The following is a 27,116-nucleotide window of genomic DNA, read 5'->3' as shown; positions in this document are numbered from 1 at the left end:
TGAAGGAAAATCAAAAGTTCACTCAGGTTCAATCTCACTCCACTCAGAATGTCAGCTCTTTCAAAAAGAAGTAACAGCAAAACTGGGTGTAGATGAAGGACACAGACACCGAGGGAGGAAGGTAACTAGTCCAAGCACTCTGAAAATTAGTATGGAGTTTTCTCAAATATATATATGATCTTCTGTAGAGCTATCTATGTCACTCCTGGGTATTTATCCAAAGGGAACCAGGTGAACATATTCCAGAGGTGTATGAACATCAGTGCTTATTGCAGTACTGTGAAAAAGAGCTAGATTATGGAACCTTAGAACATAAATGTCCAGCAACGAAGAATGGATAAAAAACATTGATATCCTGTAGGAATGTGTGTGGGTTTTTTTTTTCATCCATAAAGAAGTTATGTCTGTCACGGGAAAAGATGCAACTGGATTAAGGTTATAGAGTGGTCATTTAGATTTTTTCTAGAAATTCACCTGACAAAACAGGAAGCAATTAATAAGGAAAGGGCTGTAAAAGCACCACAGAATAATACACATCAAAACACACACACACATACAGACACACACTCATACACAGACACATTCATACATACAGACACATGCACACACATACTCACACTCTCACACATATACATACACATACACAAACACATACACACATACACAAACACACATTGCTTTCAAATGCAAGAAGCCAGAACTTTGGCTCCATTGCTCTCTATGGCTGGAGAAAATGAAGACCTTTGAAATCGGCAGGTTTCAATTGTCATGTTATCACCAGAATGTAGCAGTTCATAACTCTTCCCTTTCCATATTACTACTCCACTCTCAAAGAATGACTGCTATGGTAAACTACCTGCCCTTCATTTGGAAAGCAATATACATGATTTCTCCTACGGTCATTACTCACTAATAAGGGTTGGTAGACTATTTAAAAGCCCCTCTTTTCATTAGTTGTTTACATGACCTGTTTTTATAGCAACTGATGATTCTTTGTCTAGTTGCTCTTTTGTATCCCACACTCATTCTTTAACAAACTCTCAGATGTTTCTGTCTGCAAAGATATGCCTGTATCTCCAACTATGAGAGCTGGTTCATTCAAGAGCAAACACAAAGTTTTACTTCTCCTTTACCAATGGAATAATTAGAATGTGAGTCTTTAAGCAGAGGACATCAAGAGTCCAAGTACTTGTGTAACACACATTACAGGCTAGGAATTTGTACTTAATACACCCAACATAAACACTTGGCTCCATTTTCAAGCGTCCTAGTATTTGTTCACTCTTCAGCTATAATTATTATTCAATTTAAATAAGCCATAGGGCCTCTTGTCATATATACTATATACTATATACTATATACTATATACTATATACTATATACTATATACTATTTATACCATATAATATATATGTATCAAATTTACCAAAGTTCAATAATAAAAATACATATAGTCATATATATTATATACTAAATCATATAGTATATGGTATATATTTAATATATACTATTTAATACATGATATTATATTTAATATATATTATATTTAATATATAACATTCCCTTACCAAAATCTAATAATGAAAATATATATTGTCATATATACTATATATAACAATACACATATATACTATATATAGTATATACATGTATATTTATATATATAGTATATACAATAAATATATAGTGTGTACTAATACATATAATGTATATTTTCATATATAGTATATACTATATACATATATAGTATACATAAAATGTATTTGTGTACATTTATCTCATTATATATATATATATATATATATATATATATATATATATATTCCTTTACCAAAATATGGACTGTCTTGATGGCAGAAAGCTATGACTATGGTATTGATTATACCATTATCAAAGTCTGTCTGAACAGTAACAATGTCTTATTAATTTTCATGTGCCTGATTCTAAAGAAACGAGGTGTACAATTTTGTCTATTCTTCACAAGTAAGAAAATGTATGCAAATGATAAATGCCTGACAGCAGGATATAAGAGATGAATAAGAAAAACAAGTGAATTCTGCCTGGGTTGGCTCAGAGATGAATGAGGAAGAGAACATAGATAGAGAAGCATCAAAGTGTGGACACAGCTTAGATAAAGTTCTTGCAAGGCAGGTCTGGAGAGATGTAGGCTCTGCTCAGTATAGTAAATTATTTAACGGGAGAGAAATACAGGGTTACCTCACAGTAAGAATTTATTTCAGCGTCCTGCTCATCATGACTTGCAGTCCCCACTAAGGACCAGAAAGGTGTTAAGATTTACTTAGAAATATAGTATTATATACAGAATAAAGATGCAAAATAAATACTGATATTCTACCTTTTATACTTTTAAATATTTTATTTATTTACAAATGTGTGTATATATGTGAGGATAAGCCATGGGTACACGGGTACCCAAAAAGTTCAGAAAAAGGAGCTGGAGTTACTGTATGCTACCTGACGTGGATCCTGGCAACCAAATTCTGGTACTCTATAAGAGCAGCAAGCATTCTTAACCACTGACCCATCTCCTCAGCCCTGATATTGTCTACACTGTGTGGATCAGATTCCCTTTAAATTTAGGTTCCTTTTTCCTGTTTCCCAGTAATAACATAAGAAATATTTAATTAAAGAAATATTTTAATTGAAAAATTCTTCCTTTTGAAATATATACAAAGTAACAGCTTTCAGATAAATGTTATAGTAAATGAAAACTGCAGTTGTTACTGTTTATCTTTTCTAATATGTAGTATCACCTCTGTTGCGTTTGACAACTATTGCAGAGGCAATCAGGAATAATGAGTAATAGAAACACCGGGAAGGCCTTCTTTTTTATTCTTGTGTGTTCTTTATAATTTCACACACATGTACCATGAAATATGATCATATCTGTGCCCCACTTTCTCCCTCCCACTTAACCCATAATCACTCTGGCTCCACCTGCAGATTTTTCTTGAAGGCCAGTCACACCTCTGCTCCTATGAGATCTAGAGGGAGGCTTGAGTGTATTTCTAGCAAATTACCAGTGCTGTGAACACAGCTGACCCAGGGACTGCGCTTTGAGATCCCATGTGTGTACACACACCAGTTTACAGACACACTAATGCCTACTTTTACAAATCAGTTATTGCAAGTGAAGGGTGTGTCCTCTATAAAAGATAGATATATGCCTACATATCATTTGTTCAATTCCAGCTGTTAATCTGTTGGCTTTTTTTTTTTTTTTAATATCCATGTAGTAGTGGGCACAACGCATCTACCGTATTGAGTGGCTTTGATGCCCAAAGCTACCCAAACCAATTCTCAACACTTTAATGCTGAGGTCAAGTTGTCAGTAGACTCTTGCCTGGGTGAATTTAATGCCAGTCTGATAGATACAGAATTGGCATTTCAGTAAGCTACTTGGATAGACTTTAATACATAAATTCTGTTAACCTGTGAGTTCTGATTAAAACACAAGTAAATGAGAAAACCCCTATTGTTAACTAAGCCTATTTTACATACTTACTGCTATCCCTCCTAATTGTGAGGTCATGTTGGACTGTATAATGGAGTGTATTCTGTACTTGCAAGGTCTTAGGTTTGCCCATTCTGTTTTATTAGATACAGATGCTTTCATGAGCTTAGTGGCAGCTTACCTACCTGCATTAGCAGAAATGTCAAAGCCTTTGAAAGACAGTTTCCCGTATCTGTCATTCCATTCTTAACTCAAAACCTTCCTTATTATTGTCAATCACTTTTCAGAAGCCAAAGATTTAACTTATTTTTTCATTTAATCATTTCATTTTCATTTAATTTTTAAATGTCTGTATTTAAGTTTTTATGTAGTAATATTATGTTGGGACGAAAGCAAGCAGGTTTTTGCTCAGTGTTGGACATAAAGTGAAAGGTAGAATTAGTGAGAGAGAAAATACAAATAAGCTAGGAGAGAGAGAGAGAGAGAGAGAGAGCTACAAATAATCTAGCCTGTTGGGGTAAAACATTGCAGATTTCAGGAATATAATGACCATTTTGTACATAAGAAAATAAGAGTTAGTAATCCTCAAACTTTGAAAAATATACATATACAACATATACATATATATCATATACATCATATACATCATATACATCATATACATATACATCATCATATACATACACATTCACATACATATACTGAGGCTAGATAAAGCAAACCATAATGATGTAAGTCTATCAGATTAAAATGTTCCACACTCCCCCATGCTGTCTCATGATCCACCTGCATTTGCAGTCTAACTTGTGAGAAACTAAAACTGGAAATACAAAAGCCAAGTTACTTTCTTTTGATAGTCAATCTTCATTGTCAGTCACTTAGGAGATAGTTCTGGGACATCTACCAAATGGTTTCTGCAAATATTTAGCTGAAAAGGAAAAACCCACCTTCAATGTTAATGCCACAATTCCAGGGTCTGGGGTGGGTCTCAGAATTTAAAGGAAAAGGAAAAATGCTTATTGAGTGTCAGCACCCTCCCTCCTCCCCCTCTTTTTCCCTTCTCCCTCCTTCCCCTCTCTCCTCCTCCTCCCTCCCTGGGGACGCAATGTGAACCCACACATGCTCCCGCAGCCTTCCCCCTCCTAAAGTTGCTTTTCTTGGGTGTTTCATCATAGCAATGAGAAACAATACATAAAATACTCAATGCAAAAATAATTTCCTTTTTTTGTTTTACAAAGCAATAAAAACAATTTAAAACTTAGGGTCTTACTTTACCTGTGCATCTATCTCTATGAAGAATTACCTCCAATGGCATAAGTAAGGTAAAACTGCTCTCATTTGTGGGCTTGAAGACTATGAATTCTGTTCACTTGATCTTTCATTCAGCTCATTCTTAGTGCAGCTTCAGTCTGTGGCTTGTTAGATGAAGAAAATAGAATTGTAAGCAAGCATCCATTCTCAAGTCACACCGAAGGTTACTAAGAAACTAACAGCTAATGGCTAACACAGCAAGGCTTTCTGGACCTCTAATGCTTGGATACATCTCTCTCATTTAATGAACACTAATATAGAATTTAATATAAATTACCCGTGGGAGAAAATTCCATGTAAACCTTACATCTTTCCATTAGTAACCACTACTGAGGGGAAATGTGTGCCTTTAAGCTACAAGGAGAACGCAAAGAGGGCAAAACCTTAGATGAGAACTAATTGTCCTATGATTGATTGATAGCTTCCCTCCTGTTGTTACATACTGCCAGATGATACACACTATACACACAACAGGAGGTAAGACAGTCAATCAATTAGGGGAACAATTAGTTCCAGTCTTTACAGTGTACTTGAGAGTGTAGATGAAATTGCCTGAAAAATAATAAGAATGTTAAAGATCAGCGATGAAACCTAAAGAAATAAATTTATATTAAAGCAAAGACAGACGCTATTTGATCCGCTCTTCCGCAGATGGGCAGTGTTAATGGAATAACAATTAGAGTTTGTCAGCAATTAATAAGTAGGCTGTCAGAGCTAGTCAAGTTGTGTTCACGGTTTCAGAAGGCTACAGATTTTTATCTTTCATATGATGTGGCAGAAGAGTTACCAGAAAACTCAGTGTGATTAATTACTTTCAAGGACACAATTCTGTGGCTCCCTTTCTGTAGATGTGAGGATGAAAATCAGGGTAATGAAACAGTGCAATCCCATGCCTTCTTTTGGTTCCATACTTAATAATTGGTGTTTATATACAGTAAATGCTATTCGTAAAAGTATTCTAAGATTAATGAGACTGATAAAACTGTACTGAAAGCATCAATCACTGTGTAGTAGTACAATTTGAAGGGATCCTCACTGAACATGAAACTATAGATGCAGTGTTTGTTATAGCTATCAAAATGTAAAACTTAAGGTACAGGAGAAATCAGGACACACATGGATCATGATGTCCCAAGTGCTGAGTCTAAAGTCATGCCTCATGGAGAGGAGTGTGAGACTCTGATCCTGGCCAAAGACCTAAGATCTTCTAGTCCAGAGACTGAGACAGGAACACAAAGGAAGCAGTAGTAATGATCAATAACATTTCATTTAAGAGACAGGGAGGACAGAAAATATTTATTAACTTGATTTTTAAAAAAAAATTGTTTCTCTTAAAGCAAAATATAGAAAGGACTTTTCAAATCATCAACTCCAGAAGAGTTTGTGCCCAGAGACTAGCTTCAGACTGATCAAAAATGCCTCTCCCAGAATGTAATCAGTCCCAGCTGTTGGTTAGATTGTTAAGAGTTCGATAAAGGGATAAATAGTATATTGGTGAATATGTGTGTGGTAGCAGATGCTTAACTCTAAAACCCAAATACATTCTGAGAAGAATTATCGAGAGTTACTGAAATCCTATCCCTCAGAGATAATAGGTTTTGGGGTTTTCCCCCCCTAAGGAAAAAGAGAAAAAAAAAACAATTAAAACATAGAAAATGACTTCTAAATTTTAACTTCGAGATAGGGGAGAATTTATCTCATTTATCTCATGCAAGTTTTTCTAACAATAAAATCATGTCAAAAATTGTCACCAAATCTCATTTTGTAATTATATTCTAGGAATTAACTGGGAAGAAAAGCAAATTGATATCCTCACCTCCTTATCTTTGGTATTTTAATGCTTCTATCTACTTCCACTTTAATTAATTTTACTAATCCATTTAGTTAATGAATAAGTAAATCAGTACCATGGGGGACAAACATCGGTTGCTTCAATGGGAGAGAATTATTAATTCAGAAGTGACCCACAGTAACAAAGTGAACTTGTCAACATAGCTTTGCTATTTTGTTACTATTCTAATTTCTGTCTTATTGTTCGTCATAGAGCCAAATGTTTCACAGTTAATCTCTATAGTACTTTTGTTTCTAAGCTCTCTAAAAGATTTTCTGCAATCGCCAAGTATTTGAATATAAATTGATTTTATGCAATACACTGAAAACAAGTATTTTATAAATATAAATGGTTTCTTTATTTGTAGAATTACACAAAAGTTATTTTGAAGCAGCATGAGTCCTATCTGATGGTATTAGAATTTCATGCCTAAATCGAGTTGAACATTAATCTTAGGAGTTTTTGTTGTTCTTTTAGGCAGTAGCATAAGTGACTATGGCTGTAAGTATCTGGGGATTAGAAATATAGAACAAAAAAATGCTTTGGGAAACAAGATGTTAGAGATGACAGAATGTGGTTATGTAGAGATTAATAGAGTTTTCTTTCTATCGTTTATTATTCATAAAAAATACTTAAATTTAAGGACTTTGGTCATTTTCTTTGTGCTGATTGTTAGTATATGACTCAGGTTTTTCATAATGAACTTAGTTTAGTTCAAGAAATGCAAGGTAGTTCAACATGTGGAAATCAATAAATGTAATTTGTCATATACTTATTCACTGTTGGTGGCATTGTGAGCTGATAAGTCCCTATGGAAGTGAAGATACAGGTAACCAAAAAAAAGTTGAAAATTATCTATTATATGATCCAGCTATACCATTAGGCATATTCCCAAAGGACCCTATATTTTATTTTAGAAATACTTGGTCATCTATGTTCATTGAGACTATACTCACAATAACTACTTAGATTTAAAATTATGTATGTAATACAAAAAAATTATCAAGACATCCTGGAGACAGACCCCTGGAATAGGAGAAAACTGTATAAACTTTTGAAAACTATAAACTTTCTAAACTCTGCTTATACTTTGGTACTATCAATTTCTAGATTTCCTGCACTGAGAGAATGGTTATAATATTTAACTAGCATGGCCAAAAGAAGAGACTCAAGAGCACTGGAGAATCCTGCGAATTTTAAGTTCTTGCAATGCACTTTAATGCCTCACACCACCCTCGTGTCTCAGGCAAGCTGTTGTCATTCTCAACTGTGTGTGCAGTCTGTGGTGATGGAGCTCACACTACCATCTCAATCAGCTGATTTACACAGTTTTCTCTCTAACACCTTCAGCAAAATGCTGCCTCAACCGTTTCCTTGTAATGAATAACAGCATGATTTTGCAACTGTGTGTTCTTTCTTTCAACACTGCCAGCTTCATATCCATTTCCTCTCTGCCAGCTGCTCTCGCTCGCTCTCTCTCTTCCTCTCTCTCTCTCCACGATCAGCATTTTGTGACATAAAAGATTCGGCAATGATGTATGCCCAGTATCTTGTAGACCTTTTATATCCAATGCGGTTTTAAAGCAGACTTCCATCCTCCTTATTAAAATGCCTTCTCGCCTCCTTAAAGACCAGTTCTCTCCAAAACTGAGCATAGTCTGATTTAAACTGTGAAACTCAGAAATGTATTGAAAGCCTGTGTTACATCAGAGAAAAGAATGAAGATTGATGGGCAAATCTACCTACATTTGTACCACTTAGTTTTTTACAAAAGAGTAAGGCAAAGCAAAACAGAGAAGGGGACCACGTCAGCAACTTCAAACTCCAGCCCTTTTCAGTATAGACTGAGAAGTGCTAAGCATTTTAAAACTCAGGCTGCTGACAGACAAAATGGTTCTTTGAGTACATAAAGTCATCACATACTATAATTCTCCAAATGCACTGATAATACATGAAAGTCCCATTCCTTTTCCTTCCCCCATGTAAAAAGAATGGAACATTTTATATATTGAAGAAAATACAATGACATGTTCTTTCTAGGATAAATGTAACTTCTGTTCCGTGTGGCCTGTTAACTAGAAGTTCTTATTTAGGCTTCATTCCGGCTAGCACAGTGCCAGGAAAAATTTGAAAAGGACCAAAGAACACGAACTCAGGGCTACATGAAAATACCTTATTAAATCAGAACTTCTGAGGTGTTTCTAAAGCATAGAAGGCAATGTATAATCATTGATGACAATGGTAGATTTGGAAAAACAGCAGAACAAACTCCTTGGGGGAAAAAAAAACTTACTCCAGAGGAAAGATTCCTTGTTTCTATATGGCCCTTGATCCAACCTGTTCAAGAATTCTGCCTGGAGAGGCAGTGTGGTAGGGTAACACATTAACAAGAAAGTGCCATTTTACCAATAAACAGCTAGCTGATTCCAGTGTCAATAAAAAGGTCAGAACGAGAATCTCTGAATGGCTGGGAAGTGAATAGGACCCAAAGAGGAGAGTATTAAAGTACTCTTATCTCAGAAAGATATGGAGAGAATCAGATACAGCCCCTACCAGGAAGTAAATTCACTCAAAAGTGTCCTCCTTATGTAGCACACAGAGGCCATTTCCAGGGTGCATCCTTGCCACCTGTCTGCTTATGTAGTAGGAAGGGTGTTCAGGTTACCATTAATTGAGCCTCAGCCATCCAGACTTACAGGAGAAGAAAGAGGTTGCATGTTAACGACATGGAAGACATGGTACAGTCATGTGCTCTAATTTGGACTGTCCTCAAGAACCCAGTAACAGTAGCTATCCTTACAACATACCAGCCCTCATTAAAGGGTATCTTTTAGAAGCAAAATAATATGTAGTCTGTGAGCCACCAACCAGAATGAAAAGTAGAAAAGGTCAAAACTCAAGGAACTGTATTTGCATATCAGAGTGTTGTCTAACAGGTAAGCTAGGCATATCATACTATCATCCTGAAATCTGCTCCTGGCTCTTTCCCGTTTTCTGGACTTGTTCATTCTCTTCATTTCTAAAACCATAGAGAGTTCTAAACCACTGCCTACAACCATCCTGGTTTTTCTGATTCATCCTTCTGAAGCTACAGTAGAATGGCTGGTGCCAGTCTAGGCTCTCCCCATGTGTGTATTACATGGGAACTGGACTTGGTAAGTATTTGGCCATCTCTCAATGTCCCAAGGAGCTTTATCAATGCCAATGAACATTAAAATTTCTATCCAGTTTTGTACAGAATCTTGAAAATTTTGTTTTGGTAGTAACTGTTGTTCTATTTAAAGTTTTATAATATATATATTCTATTTCATGGAGGAAAAAAAGTAAGTGAAATCCACTAAGACTGACCAAAGTATTTCAATATCTTTTTATTACAATTGGTGTGGGTTCAGGATCTAAGGATACTGGGGGCAGACACTTAGGCAGAAAATGTTAGCCTAGTCCAGAAACTAATCTTCAAAGTGATAGGCTTAGAAACCTATTTTGAAAATCATTTGGTACAACACACAAGGGGCAAGTGTAGAAAGCAGAATGCCAAATGGTGTTCTGGAATTGGACAGACATGGCATCTTCGTGACTGGGCATTCTTCTCTGATATAGACATGCATATGGCGAATAGCACTCGGTTAACCTCCATGTGGTCAGAATAGAACTTCCGATAACACCTTCTGCAGTAAACATGCATGTGTATCCTAAAGGAACCAAGCAAGGGCTTTTCACTGCTCGTGTGACATCAACGCAATCCTTACTGACCAGTATGCCTACAGTGCAATTACTTTCTTTTCAGTAAAGGCAAAAGCACCAGTTTAGAATAGAAGTGATACACACCTACCTCTCAGTCAAGGGAAGACAGTGTCATAATGGAGCTGCCTCTAAAACTGCTCATACAGATGCCCTGTGTGCTTGGTTAAGGGTTCTTAACTTCACCACAAACCCTTGGGAAGATCCACCTCGCTCCTCAATGAATTATGCAGTATTTTTTGAAACCTTAACTTTTGACATTTCCTTTTGGACATTTTTTTCCTCTTAGGAATGTATACTTTTGCCTTCAATAGCTTTAAACTTTGTAATAGAGTGGTGTATGTTTAGATGAAAAATCTGATGTGAAGTTACCTTTGGGGACTTGAGGGGATTTTTTTTTAACATTTATTAATTTAATTTGAGAGAGATGGAGAGAGAGAGAAAAGAGAGAGAGAAAGAGAGAGAGACAGAGAGAGACAGACAGAGAGACAGAGACAGACAGAGAGAGATTCTTTATGTGCATATGGATATCAAAAAACAACTCTGAGTCGGTTGTCTCTTTGGATCATATGGGTCCAAGTGATAGAGTTTAGGTCATCATCAGTCTTGGGTCTTGATTATAGGAACACTTACCTACTGAACTATAGTGCCAGGGCTAAGGTTACCTTTTTTTAACCTTTATATATTTTAGTTTGATTTTGTAACTTTAATGCAGTCATACGACTAGCATGTTCTTCTCTCTGTCTTTTACAGCACAAAACTTTGACAAAGTTTTTAGTCATCTTTGTAAGCCGTGCTTGATTTTTGTCTTTGATTGCAAAAGCTCCTGAGTGGTTCCTATAAGCCAGACCACAGATAAACAAGTAGGATTTTATTGAGTCCTCCCTCTTGGTTCATTTGCATTTTGCCTCCTATAATATAGGGTGATTTTAGCTGATTAAAATCAACACTCATATTTTATTCATGCTATCAGCATATTTTTATCATAATAAAATGTTCATTTGTCTATACTATCGTATGAAGTTATGACTTTGCAAGGGTATGCCGTCATTCAAAAATGTCTCCTTAGGCAGCTGGTTATTAATTTAGGTTCAGCTACATGTGTATCAGTGGCATAGAAGAAAATATATGACTAAATATGAAATTTTTTGTTTTATGAAATAGGGCGTGTGTGTGTGTGTGTGTGTGTGTGTGTGTGTGTGTGTGTGTGTGTGTTTGTGTGTGTGTCTGTGTGTGTAGCCTTAGCTTTCATGGTACATGTTCTATAGACCAGACTGGCCTCAAACTCATAGAGATCCACCTGCTTCTGCCTCCCAAGTGCTGAGATCATTGCCTGTCATGAATGTTTTCTTGAATACATGGAAATGATATCACATACATATCACAGTTTGGATCCTGACTAATGGCACAAACTTGAAGTTTGATAAGTCAGCAATCTTGATTTCTCCAACATAAATGCCACAGATTCCCACTGTATCTGTTGCTTTTGTTAGCTATAGATGGTGTCACTTGTGAATATTTTTAAAACTGAAGCATTATCACATTTTTAATTTTTTGAATTTTTAAGTTATCACTCGAAGATGCTGGTCATGCTTAATGTTTTAGATCCCCTTTTCTTCTTCACATATAGGCTCTAACATCAATTTGTTGATAAATAAGTATAGGAAAATTGCCTAAAGAGACAAGCAAGCCATCTATAGAATAACTTCATATTGATAACATTGCAGTGCCTGGAACTGTGGAATGCAAAGGCACCTACTTCTCTATGGTGCTTTTATCAGGTAGCCAGGCTGCCAGTTTGCAATGATGAGAAATTGGTGTGGACACAGTGCTCTTCAAACAAAAACCACGTCTTTCTAAATGCATTCTTTGAAGACTTGCAATACAAACAGTGACACACACATCAGTCAGCCTATTGAATGTCCCATATGGGGAAAGTTATTGTCCTAATGAAAGCACAAGTTGACAAACCACAATCAGTTTTTTTAATCAGTTACTGTTTCTCCAGAGTATTACTTCAGTGTGAGATTGTGATTTAATTATATTGCACATGAAACTTTTTCCGTCTTTTCCTTTTATCAAAAATAGACATTTTTCTCACATATTATAATCCTGATTATGGCGTCTCCCTTTGCTCATGTTGATTTAGAGGGCCTGTTTTCCCTGGTGTCCACCATCTACCCTGGCTCTAACAATCTTTCCACCTCCCCTTGAATGATGAGGGGAGAAATGTGATGGAGACGTCATATTTAGGGCTGAGTGTTCAAAGGTCTCTCATGTTCTGTATAATGTCTGACCATGTGTCTATGTGCCAGTTCCCATCTGCTGCCAGAAGAAGCTTCTTTAATGATGGCTGATCTATGAGTATAACAGAATGTCATTAGGACTCAGTTTATTGCTCTTTTTTTTTCTTTTTAGAACAATAGTATTTGGTTTTACCCTAGGTCTCTGGGCTATCTAGTCTCTGGTTCTTGGTCACCAGGCAGTGGTGGATATGAGTTCCATGTCTGGGAGTGGGCCTCAACTCAAATCAGACATTGTTTGGTTACTTCCACAAGCTTTGTTGCAGGGCCTCATAGTAGATTAAAGACTTTGTGGCTAAATTGGTGTTAAAAGTTTCACCTTCGGTAGTTTGCAGAGCACTTCCCTATACCAAAGACATGGAGGGGGTGATGGCACTTTGTAGGCACCAATTCAACTTCTCCATATTCACTGAGTTGTGTAGGTGTTGTCTTCAGCAATTGGCCCCTGCCATCAGTTTGTGGAGAGCAATTAATAGTCTTGGCAAGCGCCTGAATTGTTTTGGGTTTCCCATGGGACTCCTTTGACTGACAACTCAATTAGATTTAGCCCAATTCCGGGACTGGAAACTTCATTTGGTGACAAGAGATGTCCAGTGTGTGCTCTGTCTCCCCCGTTATTTGGTGAATTCATATAGATTGTCTCCATACATGCATATATTTTTTAAAAATTCCACTATATTAGGTTTCTATATAACCCCTAAATTGGCCTATAATTTTAGCTCTCCCACCCAAAATTCTCTCCCTTGTGCCTTTCTTCCCTCCACTTTTCTCCCCTCTCCTTCCTTCCCCTTCTTATTTGATCCTCATGTTCAAGTTTCCTCACATCCATCCATAACTATTTATTCTACTTCCTTTTTCTAGGGAAATCTGTCTGCCCCTGCCCAGTCCCGTATTCTATCTCTATCCTCTGTGGTTCTATGGATTGTGGGTTATTGACTTAAAAGCTAATATCCACATATATGCAAATACATATCACATTTGTCTTTCTGTGTCTAGGTTACCACATTCAGGATGATTGGTTTTTTCTAGTTTCACCCATTTACCTGTGAATTTTATGATTTCATTTTTAACAGCCAGATTATATTCCATTGTTAAAATATATCCCATTTTCTTTATCCATTCATCAGCTTTGGGGACATCTGGGTTCTTCCCAGATTCTAGTTGTTATGAATAGAGCAGCAATGAACATAGTTGAGAAAATGTCTCTGTGGTAGGATGAAACATTCTTTGGGCATATGCCCAAGAGTGGTGTAGCTGGATAGATTCACATTTTCCTGTGAAACTGGCATAGTGCTTACCACAGTGGCTGCGCAAGTTTACACTTCTTTCTCCACATCCTCACCAGCATAAACTGGTACTACTTCTATTTGTCTCAGCCATTCTGATGGGTGTTAGATGAAATCTCAAAGTTGTTTTGACTTGCATTTCCCTGATGGCTAACAATGATGAACATTTAAGTGTCTCTCAGCCATTTGAGTTTCCTTTGTTAAGAATTCTTTGTTTAGATGTGTACCCCATTTTTTTGGATTATTTGCTTTCTTCTTATCTACTTTTATGTGTTTTTTTTTTAATATATTTTGGATATCTGCTCTCTGTCTGGTGTGTATTTGCTAAAACCCTTTTTCCATTCTGTAGGCTGGTGCTTTATCTGGATGACTGTCCTTTGCCATGCAGAAACGTCTCAGTTTCATAAGGTCCCATTTATTAATCGTTGATCTTAGTGCCTGTGCTAATGGTGTCCTGTTCAGGATGTCTTTTCCTATAATGAGTTCAAGGTTATTCCTGGTTTTCTCTTCTACCGGGTCCAATGTGTCTGATCTTATGTTGAGGTTTTTCATCCATTTGGAGTGAACTATGGTGTAGGGTGATAAGTATAGATCTTTTCGGAGTCTTCTACATGCAGCCATATCATTTGACCAGTACAATTTGTTAAAGATGCTTTTTTGATATCTATTTCTAGATTCCTTATCAAAAATCAGGTGTCTATAAATATGTAGATTTATGTCTGTGTCTTCAATTTGGTCCCATTGATCAATATGTTTGTTTTTGTGCCTGTACCATGTTGGTTTTATTACTATAGCTCTGTAGTATAATTTGAGGATGGGAGTGGTCATGCCTCCAGCAGTTCTCTTATTATTTAGGATTATTTTAGCTATCCTGGGTGTTTGTGTTTCCATATGAAGCTGGAAAATGTTCTTTCAAGGTCTATGAAAAATTGAGTTACACTGTTGATGGGAATTACAGTGAATATGTAGATTGCTTCTAGTAGAATGGCCATTTTTACTATGTTAATCCTACTGATCCATGAGCATAGGCAATTGGTCCAAAATGTTCTCATTTTAAATATATCTGTTACTTGTCCTTTGACAATTTCAAATATGTCTATAACATATCTTGACCCGACCATTATTTTACACTTTCTTAAAGTGATGTGATCTCAGATTATCAAGAGGAAGAAGGCATGAGAATCTTGATGGGTGAGTTTCAAACTTCATGAAAGCTTGACTCATTGAAGAGATCAAATACAAATTTCTTCTTATTCAGAAACAAAAAAAGGAGAAGAAAGGGAAGGGGAGGGGAGGGGAGGGGAGGGGAGGGGAGGGGAGGGGAGGAGAGGAGAGGAGAGGAGAGGAGAGGAGAGGAGAGGAGAGGAGAGGAGAGGAGAGGAGAGGAGAGGAGAGGAGAGGAGAGGAGAGGAGAGGAAAGGTCCGCCTAAGAAGTGCTTAAGGGTTATGTCCCTAGTAGTCACCGGTATCTGCTGCTGAAATGTTTTTCCCAACTTAACTCCCTGATTCGATTCTCAAATGTTCCTGGTAGATAAAATGGAGCTTTGCACATGTTTTCATTGATGGTGAGCATGTTAAAAGGTAGACCATTGAAGTTAAATGTCATGCACCAAAGTCGATCTTCTCTAAACCCTTTATAGCATTTAACAGATATTAGTCTCAAGCCAGTCTTCTTATATTTCATATTAACTCAGTTCTTATCTTTCTAGCACTTGGGTTGTAGAACATTAAGCTTTACCCTAATGTATAGACTAAATGTATAGAACAGGTTCTAAATAAGAAATGTGAATATCTCTCATATCAGTTAAGAATCTGAACCTAAGGTTCTGAGGTACAAGTAAAGAGCATCAGGAAGAAATCAAATTATGAAAACACAGTAGAAAATAAGTTTATAAAAAGGCAGATGGTTAGCCATGCATTCTCAGCACTTGGGAGGCAAAGGCAAACAGATCTCCTGTGGTTTGGGGGCCAGCTTGGTTTACAGAGCAAGATTCAGGACAGGACTACACAGAGAAACCCTGTCTCAAAAAAAAAAAAAAAAAAAAAAAAAAGTGGGGGTTTGGCTCATATGGACAACTTAAACTTGAGCTTAGTACTTTTTTTTCTTCCTTTACTTTAGGGAGGTCACAAGGGATGCAGGTGAACCTGGGAAGACAGAGAAGTGAACGTGATTGGGGTACATAGTGTGAAACTCCCAATGATCAATAAAAATATTATGTTTGGGGGGGGGAAAGAAAGAAAAACATGGTTGCCTCCTTTTCACCAGTCCCGTGGTGAAAAGCAGTTACTGAGACAACTCACCATCACGGTTAAAGTCATGGTTACTACTAACCTCAAACTCTGTCATGGATAAAGTATCAGCTTTTTGTCATTAGTTTCTCTCACAATCCCAACAGTTCCAGATCCCAGAATAACTACAGTACCAAACAGTAGAGAAGGTGTTGATTTCTGTGGATATCTTTACTATTAAAGTTAGGGAAAAAAGTACCCCCCCCAAAAAAAAAAAAAAAAGAAAACTTCTTTTTATAGCACAACATGGTCACATTGTGTCAGTATCAAAGCAACCACTGGTAAAATGAACCAGGTTATCATGACTAATATATAAACTAAGAAGATTTGCCTGTGAGGTGGGATGTAGTTATCTCCCAGGACCACAGTAATCCAGAAACAAACAAACAAAAAAAATGTGGTTGTTTTAAATTGTAGGGAAGGGATGGGTTATTTTGTAGATTGCAGATACCGTTTATGTTTTATAGACACAAAAATCCACTGACACATAACAGAAGTTAGCATTCGGGAAGAAGGAAGCAAATTGCTACCTTTCATAATTCATAGCTGAGATATTTAGTATACAGACTTAAACAGTGCTACGCACGTGGTTTCTTTGTGGCATTCTCAATAATTTTCTATGTGATGTATCTTCTCAGAACAGTCACCCTCAATAATTTCTCTAGACAATAACTCTGAATAGGAACTTTTCGTGCTTAACAGGTCTGAAAGGCATTTATTACATTTCTTGTTATTCAAAACAGAGTGAGACTTATTCAAAGCACATCGTACCCTATTGGACACATTATACATACACAATTTATTCAGTCAGTCAACAACTATAAGTAAGAAAATTTCAGGGCCAACAAAACCAGCCCAGTTCAGTGCAAACCTTAGCCCTATCCTTTAGTAGCTGTGCAACCTTTTGCAAGTCTTCTCATCCTTAACACATAAATGGTAATTCCTGATTAATGAAGTTTGTTGGTAAACACCAGGTCCATTTGTATGCTCAGAATGCTTTTTAAAATTCCTGAATATCACATCTTAGTAAGCATCATACCTTTGTTTACTAATAAAACATCTCAAGCTCGAAGAGCATTTTTTCAGCCGCTGTAGTTACCACAATTGGAGCGGTGGATTGATTTTCAAGCTTTGCTTCACTGTGTGGCGAGAAACAATGACAACCTGAACCGTGTGATGAAAGGGGGCTTTGTGCTACAAGCTGAGATTTTTCTCTCAAGTGCCTGCAGCTCAGAAACAGTGAGAGTTCAGAGCCCAGCTTGAACAAAGCAAAGAAGAATGGGAATTCCAAACCATTTATCTGTAGTTTCTATAGACAGCGTTTTGAGAGCCAATTGGCTTGAACCATCTAACCCGTGCTTCTTCAGAAACCGTCAATGCACCTAATTTTTTCTTCCCATACAAAAGTGGAGGAGTAGCTTCAATTAATATTGTGCTTTAGAGCATATAAAATTGATCACTGGAAGATGTCAACTCCAAAAGAAATAGCAAACAACGACAAAAAAAAGAAATAAAATCACAGCCATCACCAACAATGAGGTAAACACAAATTTAGAAATCATCCAGTCTATGTTGTTCTTGTTTCCCTCTGGGGTACTCTTGCTCATCTTTGCTGGGAAATATAAAGAAAGAAAGGAAAAAAGAGAGGAAAGGAGGGAGGGAAGGAAAGTTTGAACTTCGTCATTTTTATGACACTATACAACATACTTGAAGTCTCTCTAATACATTTGAAAAGTTATTCCTTTTTGACCATAACCTTGTCTGTCTAGCTGAAATCTTGGGAGGAGACCCATTAAAAAGCATAAATGTTCTCCGGTGTGGACTGGCAATTTAAAAACAAGTGTGGTTTTTGTAACTGCAGTAATAAAATATTTTCTTAAAATAGAAATGGGTGCAAAAAATAGCATTGTTAATTTTATGAATTCATTATCAGATGCTTTCAGAAACAGCTCTAATGTCCTATGAATTTAGAGAGTTGTGTCCTTAGTGTAATGGATATCTCAGGTTTATAAAAGATTTCTTGGGTTTTTTTTTTTTTTGAATTATTGTAATAACTGAATATTTCATTTTTGGCTTGGATACTTGGTTTATTTCTATTCTTTCAGTCCCTATTCTATGTGTCTGAGAGAAAACTAATGTAACAATGAATAAAATTTTTATTTAAACTAATACCTATAAATATTTTATGCTGATTAAAATTACTAAATATAATTGAGGGAATGAGAAACTATACTTGTTCACATTTTTTATAAAGTTTATCACCTTAAATATAAATAATGCTCATTTTTCATCTCATGGTTTGGCTCTAAAAAATTATTTATAAAATTCACTATCATTTTATAGTCCCTTGCCAGAAATGATTGCAAAGTAAATTATGCCAAAATAAGTTCATATTGTTGAACTGTATGTTTATCAAAAGATCTCATTTCTTTAGATATGCTTAACTTTGTGGCAACCTTGCTAACACAGTAAAGGGGGAAAAAATCTCCCAGGTGTGGCTAGGCAGCCTCCACTCCCTGTACCCTAGGCTCCACCTCCTCTGGCACCCAGCCTCTTCCCTGTGCCTCAGGCCCCGCCCCAATGGAGACCCGCAAGGCCTTCTGGGAAGGCTGCCTCTGAGCCCGTGGTTGGACTGTCTACAGTGAGCCCAAGGCCTACTTGAATGGAGCCCTATTAAGATGGCGGTGCCGAAGATGCAGAGAGTGCAAGCGGTTCACCTTGAGTCGGACGCTTTTCTGGTTTGTCTCAACCATGCTCTGAGCACAGAGAAGGAGGAAGTGATGGGTCTGTGTATAGGCCAGTTGAATGATCACAGGAGGAGTAACTCCAAGCTTGCATATGCTGGAGCTGAAATGTGCACAGTTGCGAAAAAGATGGATGCCGTCAGAATTGTTCACATTCATTCTGTTATTATCTTGCGACGTTCTGACAAGACAAAGGACCGAGTAGAAATTTCTCCGGAGCAACTGTCTGCAGCCTCCATAGAGGCAGAAAGGTTAGCTGAACAAACAGGCCAACCCATGAGAGTTGTTGGCTGGTACCATTCCCACCCTCATATAACCGTTTGGCCTTCTCATGTCGATGTCCGTACACAAGCCATGTACCAGATGATGGATCAAAGCTTTGTAGGACTGATTTTTGCTTGTTTCATAGAAGACAAACCCACAAAGATTGGTCGTGTACTCTATACTTGTTTCCAGTCTGTACAAGCATCAAAGAGTTCAGAATATGAGAGACTTGAAATCCCAGTCCATATTGTACCTCATACCACCATTGGGAAAGTATGCCTCAGGTCAGCAGTAGAGCTGCCGGGAATCCTATGTCAGGAAGAACAAGATACCTATAGGAAGATTCACGGCCTTACGCATCTGGACTCAGTATCCAAGATCCATAATGGCTCTGTATTCACCAAGCATCTGTGCAGCCAGATGTCCGCTGTCTGTGGGCCTCTCCTACAGTGGTTGGAGAATAGACTAGAGCAAAACCAGCAGCGTGTGCAGGAGCTGGAACAAGAAAAGAAAGACCTTATGGAAGAGCTGTCTTCCCTAGAGTAAAGCAGAAGAACAAAAATGGGCAGATGTAAATACTTGGCATACGACTTATAAACTAATTCATTTCGACTAATTTTGACAAAGTACAAAAGCGATCCAAAGAAGAAAGGGCATGCGCTTTGGACAGTTGAACATCTACAGGCCAACAAAATACATTCTAACAGTACCTCAAAATGTTTCATGGATTTAAAGTAAGATGGAAACCTTCTAGAAAACAAAATGTATTGGAAAAAATCTTCAAGAGACAACTTTAAGTTTTTAAATTATCTTTAAAGTTTTTTAAACTTTAGCCCAAATGCATAATCCAGAAGAAAACAAAGTAGATATACTGAACTTTACCAAAATTAAAATTTTATTTTGTTGTTAAAAAGAAAAAATAGCATAAGAATTTATTTGCATTGTCTAATAACTATGGGAAAATATTATATGATCAAAACTCAAAAATGAAACAGTCAAGTAGGAAATGAGAAGACATAAATAGACATTTTCAACAAAGACGATATATAGATGGCAGGTATTGTGATGAAAATCTGTTGAACTTTTTAAGTCATTGAAGATTGCAAATTAAAACTAGAGTGTGATGTGGTGTCTACTTGACAAGATTGCTAAAGAGATAATAGTGAAATACCCAATACTGTAAGAATACAAACTATATTTCTCTTACAGCAATGACGGGCATGTGAAATATAACTACACTGCAGAAGAATTTGGAAATCTTTGATAAAGTTAAATATGTACTTAACATACAACCCAGCAGTTGTACTGTCGTGGCACAAAAATCTTTACAAAATTTTTTTCAGATAGTCTCAGATTACAAACAACTCATATATTCCAGGATGGGTAAATAAGCCATTTCTACCCTGGAATATTACTCTGTGGGGAAAAAAAAAAGACAGACCACTAATATTGCAACTTAGATGAGCTGGAGGGAGGGAAGTAATCTCAAAGGTTACTTGCTTTGCATTTCTATAGCATTATTGAAATATCAGAACTTTGGAGAAAAATAACAAATTATCTCCAGGGTCCGGGACTAAATAGTGTTTAGTATATGCCTTACTGTTATGCATTACATTATGGTCTAAGAGTTCATTTGGGCTGATGAAGTAGTTTTGTATCTTGCTTCTACTGTTTAGTATGTAAAACTAGTCCTGTGCTAATATTTTATAGATTTATATATACAAAAACTAATTCATTTAAGATCTATTGGCGGCAAATAATGTACCATGTCCCAAGGCTGGTTTTGAGGTTCTACAGTTGTGGGAATTCTAGGAGAAATTTAGTAAAAAGAGGACATGGAGGTTTTGTACTTTCTTATAATTTCCCTCTGCTTGCGTCTCATTCTGCTAGTGTTTATGGCTCATGCTGACACAGGCAGCTTCAGACAGCAAACAGGATTCATTTACCTTTGATTCCCCTGAAATGATTCGTGAGATGAACTGTTGCTGAGAACAACAACCGTCTTGAGCGTCCCCGGACAAACAGTCGCTTCCCCCTGGCAGAAAGTGAAAGTGAGATGCCTTAAAATCTTAGAAAACTCCCACGGCAGACACAGGATCGTGTGAGAATAGATACTGTAAAAGAGTATCTCTGTGAGTGTGCAGTCTGTCACTCGGCATTGTTTTTAAGCTATGTGAGAGGAGCCCCGCATCACTCAGTATTGTCAGATAGCAGTCTTCCACACACAAGAGTTAGGGACAAAATGTGTGAACTTAGTAACCCAATTGGCCAGTTTTGTATACAAATTGTTCTGGGGACTAAAATCCTAGGGAACCCACACATTCAGTTGTTTTCTTGTTCTACTTGCTGGATTCCGTGGTGCAGATACACAGATAACCCTATATGTAGGATTAGCCTTTGAGGATAATGTCTACAGGCATTCAAAGGTATCCGAAAGAATCACACCATAGAGATGTGGGAACATAGAGACTGCTGTAGCACAGTGGTTCTCAACCTTCCTCATGACACAACCCTTTAATACAGTTCCTCATGTTGTGCTGACCCCCAACCATAAAATTGTTTTCATTGCTTCTTTATAAATGAAATTTTGCCACTGTTCTGACTCATAATGTTTGAACCATAATCATCTGGATTTTGATGGTCTCAGGCAACCCCTGTGAAAGGGTTGCCTTGAAGGACTATAGCAGCTCTGGGTGAGATATCTGTGTTTGGAGTCCTTGCTCTGCAAGGCAAACATGTTCGTTCTTGTCGGCATGCTCTGGACGTGTCAGGGCATTTCATAACTTACATACTTAGGTAAGAGTTTTCTTGGGCTGACTACAGTTTCCATCCATTATTTTTATTTTAGATATGTATTCTAATGAGAGAAGGTTGTGTGTGTTTGGGTGGGTGGGGAAGTTGGGAGGAACTGGGGAAGAGAAATTGTAATCAGAATATATTATATAAAAATCTGTTTTCAATTAAAAATAATATTAAAGATGGATTATGGGTGCTTGCCTCCAGCCTGAAATCCTGAGTTCAATCCCCAGGGTTCATATGATACAAATAAAGGATCAAGCAGTATACATTGCCCTCTGACCTCTGTGTACCTATGCTATGGCATGTGTGCCCACACACATCATGCATGTGCACACACACACAGATACATAACTATATACATAGATTACTTTCATATAAATAATGTAGGGATGATAGACTTCCATACTTCAAAGGTTATCATAAAGACTATGGGAATAAATATGTGGTGCAATTAGAACATTGCTTGGTGCATAGCAAAAGATTATGTTTGGATATTGCTTATTGGCCACAAACCTGTGTGGAATCAGATCCTCATCCTTCCTGATACCTGCTATGACTATGACCATATGACATCTACATAGACTTTCCCCATGATCAGAGCCCGTGAAAGGGCAGCTTCACCCAGAAAGTGCTACTCATAGGCAGACACTGGAACTTGTATCTTGACTATGCCTCATGCTCACCGCCTACAGGTCTAGGGTCAGGTGCATCTGTCTTTACAGAAAGCAAAGGTAAGGTAAAAGGGGGAAATAGAGCAAATATAGGCACCTTGAACACATTGAGACAGCTTGTAAGTAAACCAGATCATGACACTTTCTTGACACAGGACCTTAATTTCTTTTTTGTATGTTGTACGGAAACTCATGTCAACGTTTTCCAGTATTTTTCCACCTTTTAATTTAATCCTTTTATTGTACCAGTCACCAGCCACCATAACGTAGCCCTGTAATATCCTGCTTCCTCCTAACATCTCCCGAGAAAATGTATTTGTCTGAATTGCAGAGAAGATGCACCTTGAGGCTGACATCCAGACACCTGCAAAACTTATGGGAGTTTGCTATGCTGCTATGGTTTCACGTGCTGCCTAAGGTTCCTCGGGCAAGGGAAGAATTTAAATGAAAATGACGGCAGTAGTTCATTATTTTTTCAAGTTCTTTCACAGTCAACGTGATCACATTTCCTGGGAATCTTTTTTGGCTTTGACACTAGTGGTAGGGTTAGAGTGGCCTGTAGGAACAAGAGATTGACAGGCCAGCTCTCCTTGGCCAGGTCCACTTCAATGGAAGAAGTATTTCGCTATGTATGTCAGCAACTCGTACTTGCTGAACATCATATGAAGGAAGGGTTGGGGCTCCTTACTGAGCCTGGGGGTTGAAATAGGGACAAGGATGCATGTGGCAGCTACATTGGCTTTTTACCTGCTCTGTGGTCGATGGAGGACACTCGGGAAGTAGAAATCTCTAAATTCTGTTCTCTTTCTCTAATACAAAACATTTCCTCATAGCTCCAGGACTATTTTTAATGATTACTCTAATACAAAAACATTTCCTCATAGCTCCAGGACTATTTTTAATGATTATGGCAAAAATAACTTACGGTTTCACGTCTTATGTCTTATAATACTTTCTTTGGTAATATCTTTTGATAATTCTTCACCTTACTGTTTGGCCTTGAAGTTTTGTGTACTTTTATTACAAATTGCAATACTTAAATAAAGGTGGATATGGTGATTTCTATTGAAATCATGCAGTATAATAAAATATCTCACTATGTAATACTGAGGAATATAGACAAAGTTTTAGATCTAGAGCTAGACATAACTAAAGTCCCTAAAAGGATAAAAATGAGGGGATAGGAGGTTGTCATAACAACAGTGATCCTGATTTCCCACAGGTTACACCACAAAAAAAAAATGAGCCTTTATGAGACTACTATTTTGTCTACACTATATTTCACCCAATGGCCATTTTGTGGATTTTTGCTGAAAATTTTGCCCTGCTGTTTTTCCTTGAGATTTAGTTTGTGTTTGAAAGTGTTTTCAATCCAGCATATGAGGATGCTAAACTCACATTGTCAGCTACAGCCCTCATAAGAACAATTTTAACAAATTGTTTTTATAATTTCAAATAACTTAAATGTATAACATAGTAAGAACATAAACACATAGAAGGTAAAACTCTACCAGAAATTTGACATTGACTCTATCTTTCTGTCTCTTTAATATGAAAGCCCTTTATTTACAAACAATGCACAATCTGTGTAATGTCTCATCAGGTATATTTAGCAACTAATGTTCCCTTGTACTTTCAAGATTGAAGTTATTTGGGACAAAGTTAATACTCTTATTTTATAAATTGACACAATTATTTGACTCTGATAGTTAATTTCTGATATTAAAGTTCCTACAAATGTCTTTGTATTAGAATGTGTATCAGCAATTAATTCTTTATCAGTGATTTCATAGAATAACGATGAGCCCTTTCACATACTTTGATATGTTCTATTATTTTGGGTCTATAGAGCATGGTCCAGTTCTACCCTTCCTCACAAGTATCCAGCCCCTTGTATGCTGACCTTTCCTACTGATACTTAGGCAAAATGCTAGGTAAATATGTCCTTGTTAGTTTTCATTTTTTATTATAAAGAAGGAATTATCAGGCTATCTTTTCTTATCTCTGAGCAAAGACTTTATGTTTATATTTAATAATAGTCTTCTTTCAGTATGCTAAAATTTTTTTCTCCCAAGCTAAATGACTGTTCATATAAAATTATGCAATCTGTTTCCTGTTATTTAGATAACATGTGTTTCTCATTCACCGGTAGGTAAATAGATTTAAAAGAAAATCATAACTACACCAGTACTGAGTACTTAAATGGTACTGTAATGTTTGGCTAACTGAAGAGACCTAGATCAGGGAACATCCTGTAGTACATATGGCTTACACAGAAGAGCCACATGTCGGTTTCTTTATATATTTTTAATGAAAATAATTTTTATACAGTATTACCTCATCATCTCCCAAATGATACCAACTTTCTTATCCATCCAACTCTATGCCTTCTTTCTCTCCATTTTTAGAAAAAAATAAATAAATAAAAAGAAGACAAAATGATCAAAGAGAGAAAGAAAAAAGGAAGGGAGGAGGAAAGAAAGGAAGGAAGGAAGGAAGGAAGGAAGGAAGGAAAGAAAGAAAGAAAGAAAGAAAGAAAGAAAGAAAGAAAGAAAGAAAAAGAAAAAGAAAAAGAAAGAAAACATACACACAACAGACACATACACAAAACCCAATTAGTGATGACGAAGAGACCAGCATCGTTAAGGTGAAATCATCTGAGGATTGTTTCCTTAGGGTAAATGCATAGAAGTTCGGGGGTGACTTAGGCTGTACCTCATTCTGGTCAAAACTGGGTCATGCATAAGAGGCTCCAAATTGATTCTATTTTTGAAGGCGTGAAGGGGTCATGAAGAGCAGCCGAGGACTGGCATTGTGAGAAACCGGAAGTGAAGGTTTAAACTCAGTGGCAGTGGAAAGCCCGGGATATAAGGGTCCATTCAGAGAAGCTGGAACAAGGGCACCATGAAGAGTGTCTAAGAAAAGCTCTTGGCACAAGTGCAACGCAGCAGCGGCAGCAGCAGCAGCAGCAGAGTTGGCTTCAGCCATGAGACTTACTGTAGGTGCAGTGCCAGGCCCTTAGGAACCAAAACCAGTGTGAGGGAATGGCAGACATCGGACACTGAGTTATCTGCACACTGTTAGAGTTCATTTTTTCTTTGTCTAGCTTGTGACTCTGCCTTGGTTTTTCCCTCTTGGAATAAGAAAGTATTTAACTTATTTTGATTTTATAGGAGCCCATAGTTGAGAGACTAGGAAGTTTTTAAAGAGACTTTGGATTTGTAAATCAACATTGGATTTTAAAGAAATTAAAGTTTTAAAATATTCAAATTTTGCCTAGACAGAGTAATCGGCCCTTAATAATCCTGCATCACTAAGGTCTGTCAGATGACTCTGGGCCAGAAGGCTGAAGATTTGATGCTCCAACGTTCGGTAGTATAGGGGCTTTTCAGGTGTTCAGCGGTCTCTATAAATTGGCTAAGTTTTAGAAGCTATGTTTAGTGCTTCCCCTAACTTCAGTTAACTCAATCATTCTGGATTTCTGACGGGTTGAAGTCCTATAGTCGCATAGCCAATCCTGGCTATTGACTTTGAGAGAAAAGATATGAGTAGATGGTTTTCAGCTGACATTCATTCTAAAGCCCCCCCAAAAAATCCAGGATCAAAAGTAAGTGTTTTAGTTAGAAGAGATGACAGAGGTTCTGGTTAGTCAACAAAATGATGGACTGGGTATTAGGACTATCTTGTACCTCACTGGTACAATTAGGAATAAGTATGCTCTAATTGTATTTTGAGAGAAAAGTTCTACTTTAACAGGAAGAGAGATATGTAGGAGGAGCTAAGTGGGAAGGAGTACTGAGAGGAAGAGATGGAGTAAGGAGAGAAGATGAAGGAGAAGAGAAGCTAGGTGATGAGAGAGAGAAAGAGAGAGGGTGCATGGAGGCAGATGTTCACATGTCTCCACCAGTCAAAGATAGTTTTTATATCTAGGTTGGGTATTGGGTTACGCTTCTGATTGAGCATTACCAAACTTATAAATTCTTTGATTAACATTTTTAAAAAATTGTATAAAAGCAAAAAGGAAAGGGGGGGGCATGGGACAGGGGTTTTCTAGGGAGGGGAAATGGGGAAAGGGGATGGCATCTTAAATGTAAATAAAATATAAAATAAAAAAATAATAAAAATGAAAGGCAAAAAAATTTCAGATTTGTAAAACCTGGGAGTTTTAAGTTTAAAATGTTTTATATTGTGGTGATTATTAATGTGATATATGAGGGACAAACAAAGGGGGAAAGGTTATTGTTAGCTGGTACTGTATTGGTGTGTCAAGCTGACAAAGGGTCCTGGCTAGTTTTTATGTCCGCTTGACACAAGCTAGAGTCATCTGTAAGGAGGACACCTCAATTGAGAAAATGCCTCTTAAGATCCAGCTGTAGGCAAGCTATAGGGCATTTTCTGTTAG

At 37.1% G+C, this 27,116-nt stretch overlaps 2 protein-coding genes across 12 annotated transcripts in view; both read left to right on the top strand.

The window, feature by feature from the left end:
* Syt1 (synaptotagmin 1) overlaps window positions 1–27,116 on the top strand; it is a 509,196-nt gene that overhangs the window by 289,401 nt on the left and 192,679 nt on the right. The gene's annotated exons all lie outside the window — the stretch shown is intronic.
* Window positions 18,900–19,790, top strand: LOC143436164 (lys-63-specific deubiquitinase BRCC36-like). The gene has a single exon (XM_076920167.1). It carries the CDS (start codon window positions 18,915–18,917, stop codon window positions 19,788–19,790), a length of 876 nt encoding a protein of 291 aa, XP_076776282.1. The 5' UTR covers window positions 18,900–18,914.

Source organism: Arvicanthis niloticus, chromosome 22 (genome assembly GCF_011762505.2).
Source record: "Arvicanthis niloticus isolate mArvNil1 chromosome 22, mArvNil1.pat.X, whole genome shotgun sequence".
NCBI classification, from domain to species: Eukaryota; Metazoa; Chordata; class Mammalia; order Rodentia; family Muridae; genus Arvicanthis; species Arvicanthis niloticus.
This window is presented reverse-complemented; position numbering and strand designations above follow the sequence as displayed.

Coding starts and splice junctions, on each gene's coding strand:
- LOC143436164 (XM_076920167.1), top strand. CDS start 18,915: ATGGCGGTGCCGAAGATGCAGAGAGTGCAAGCGGTTCACCTTGAGTCG.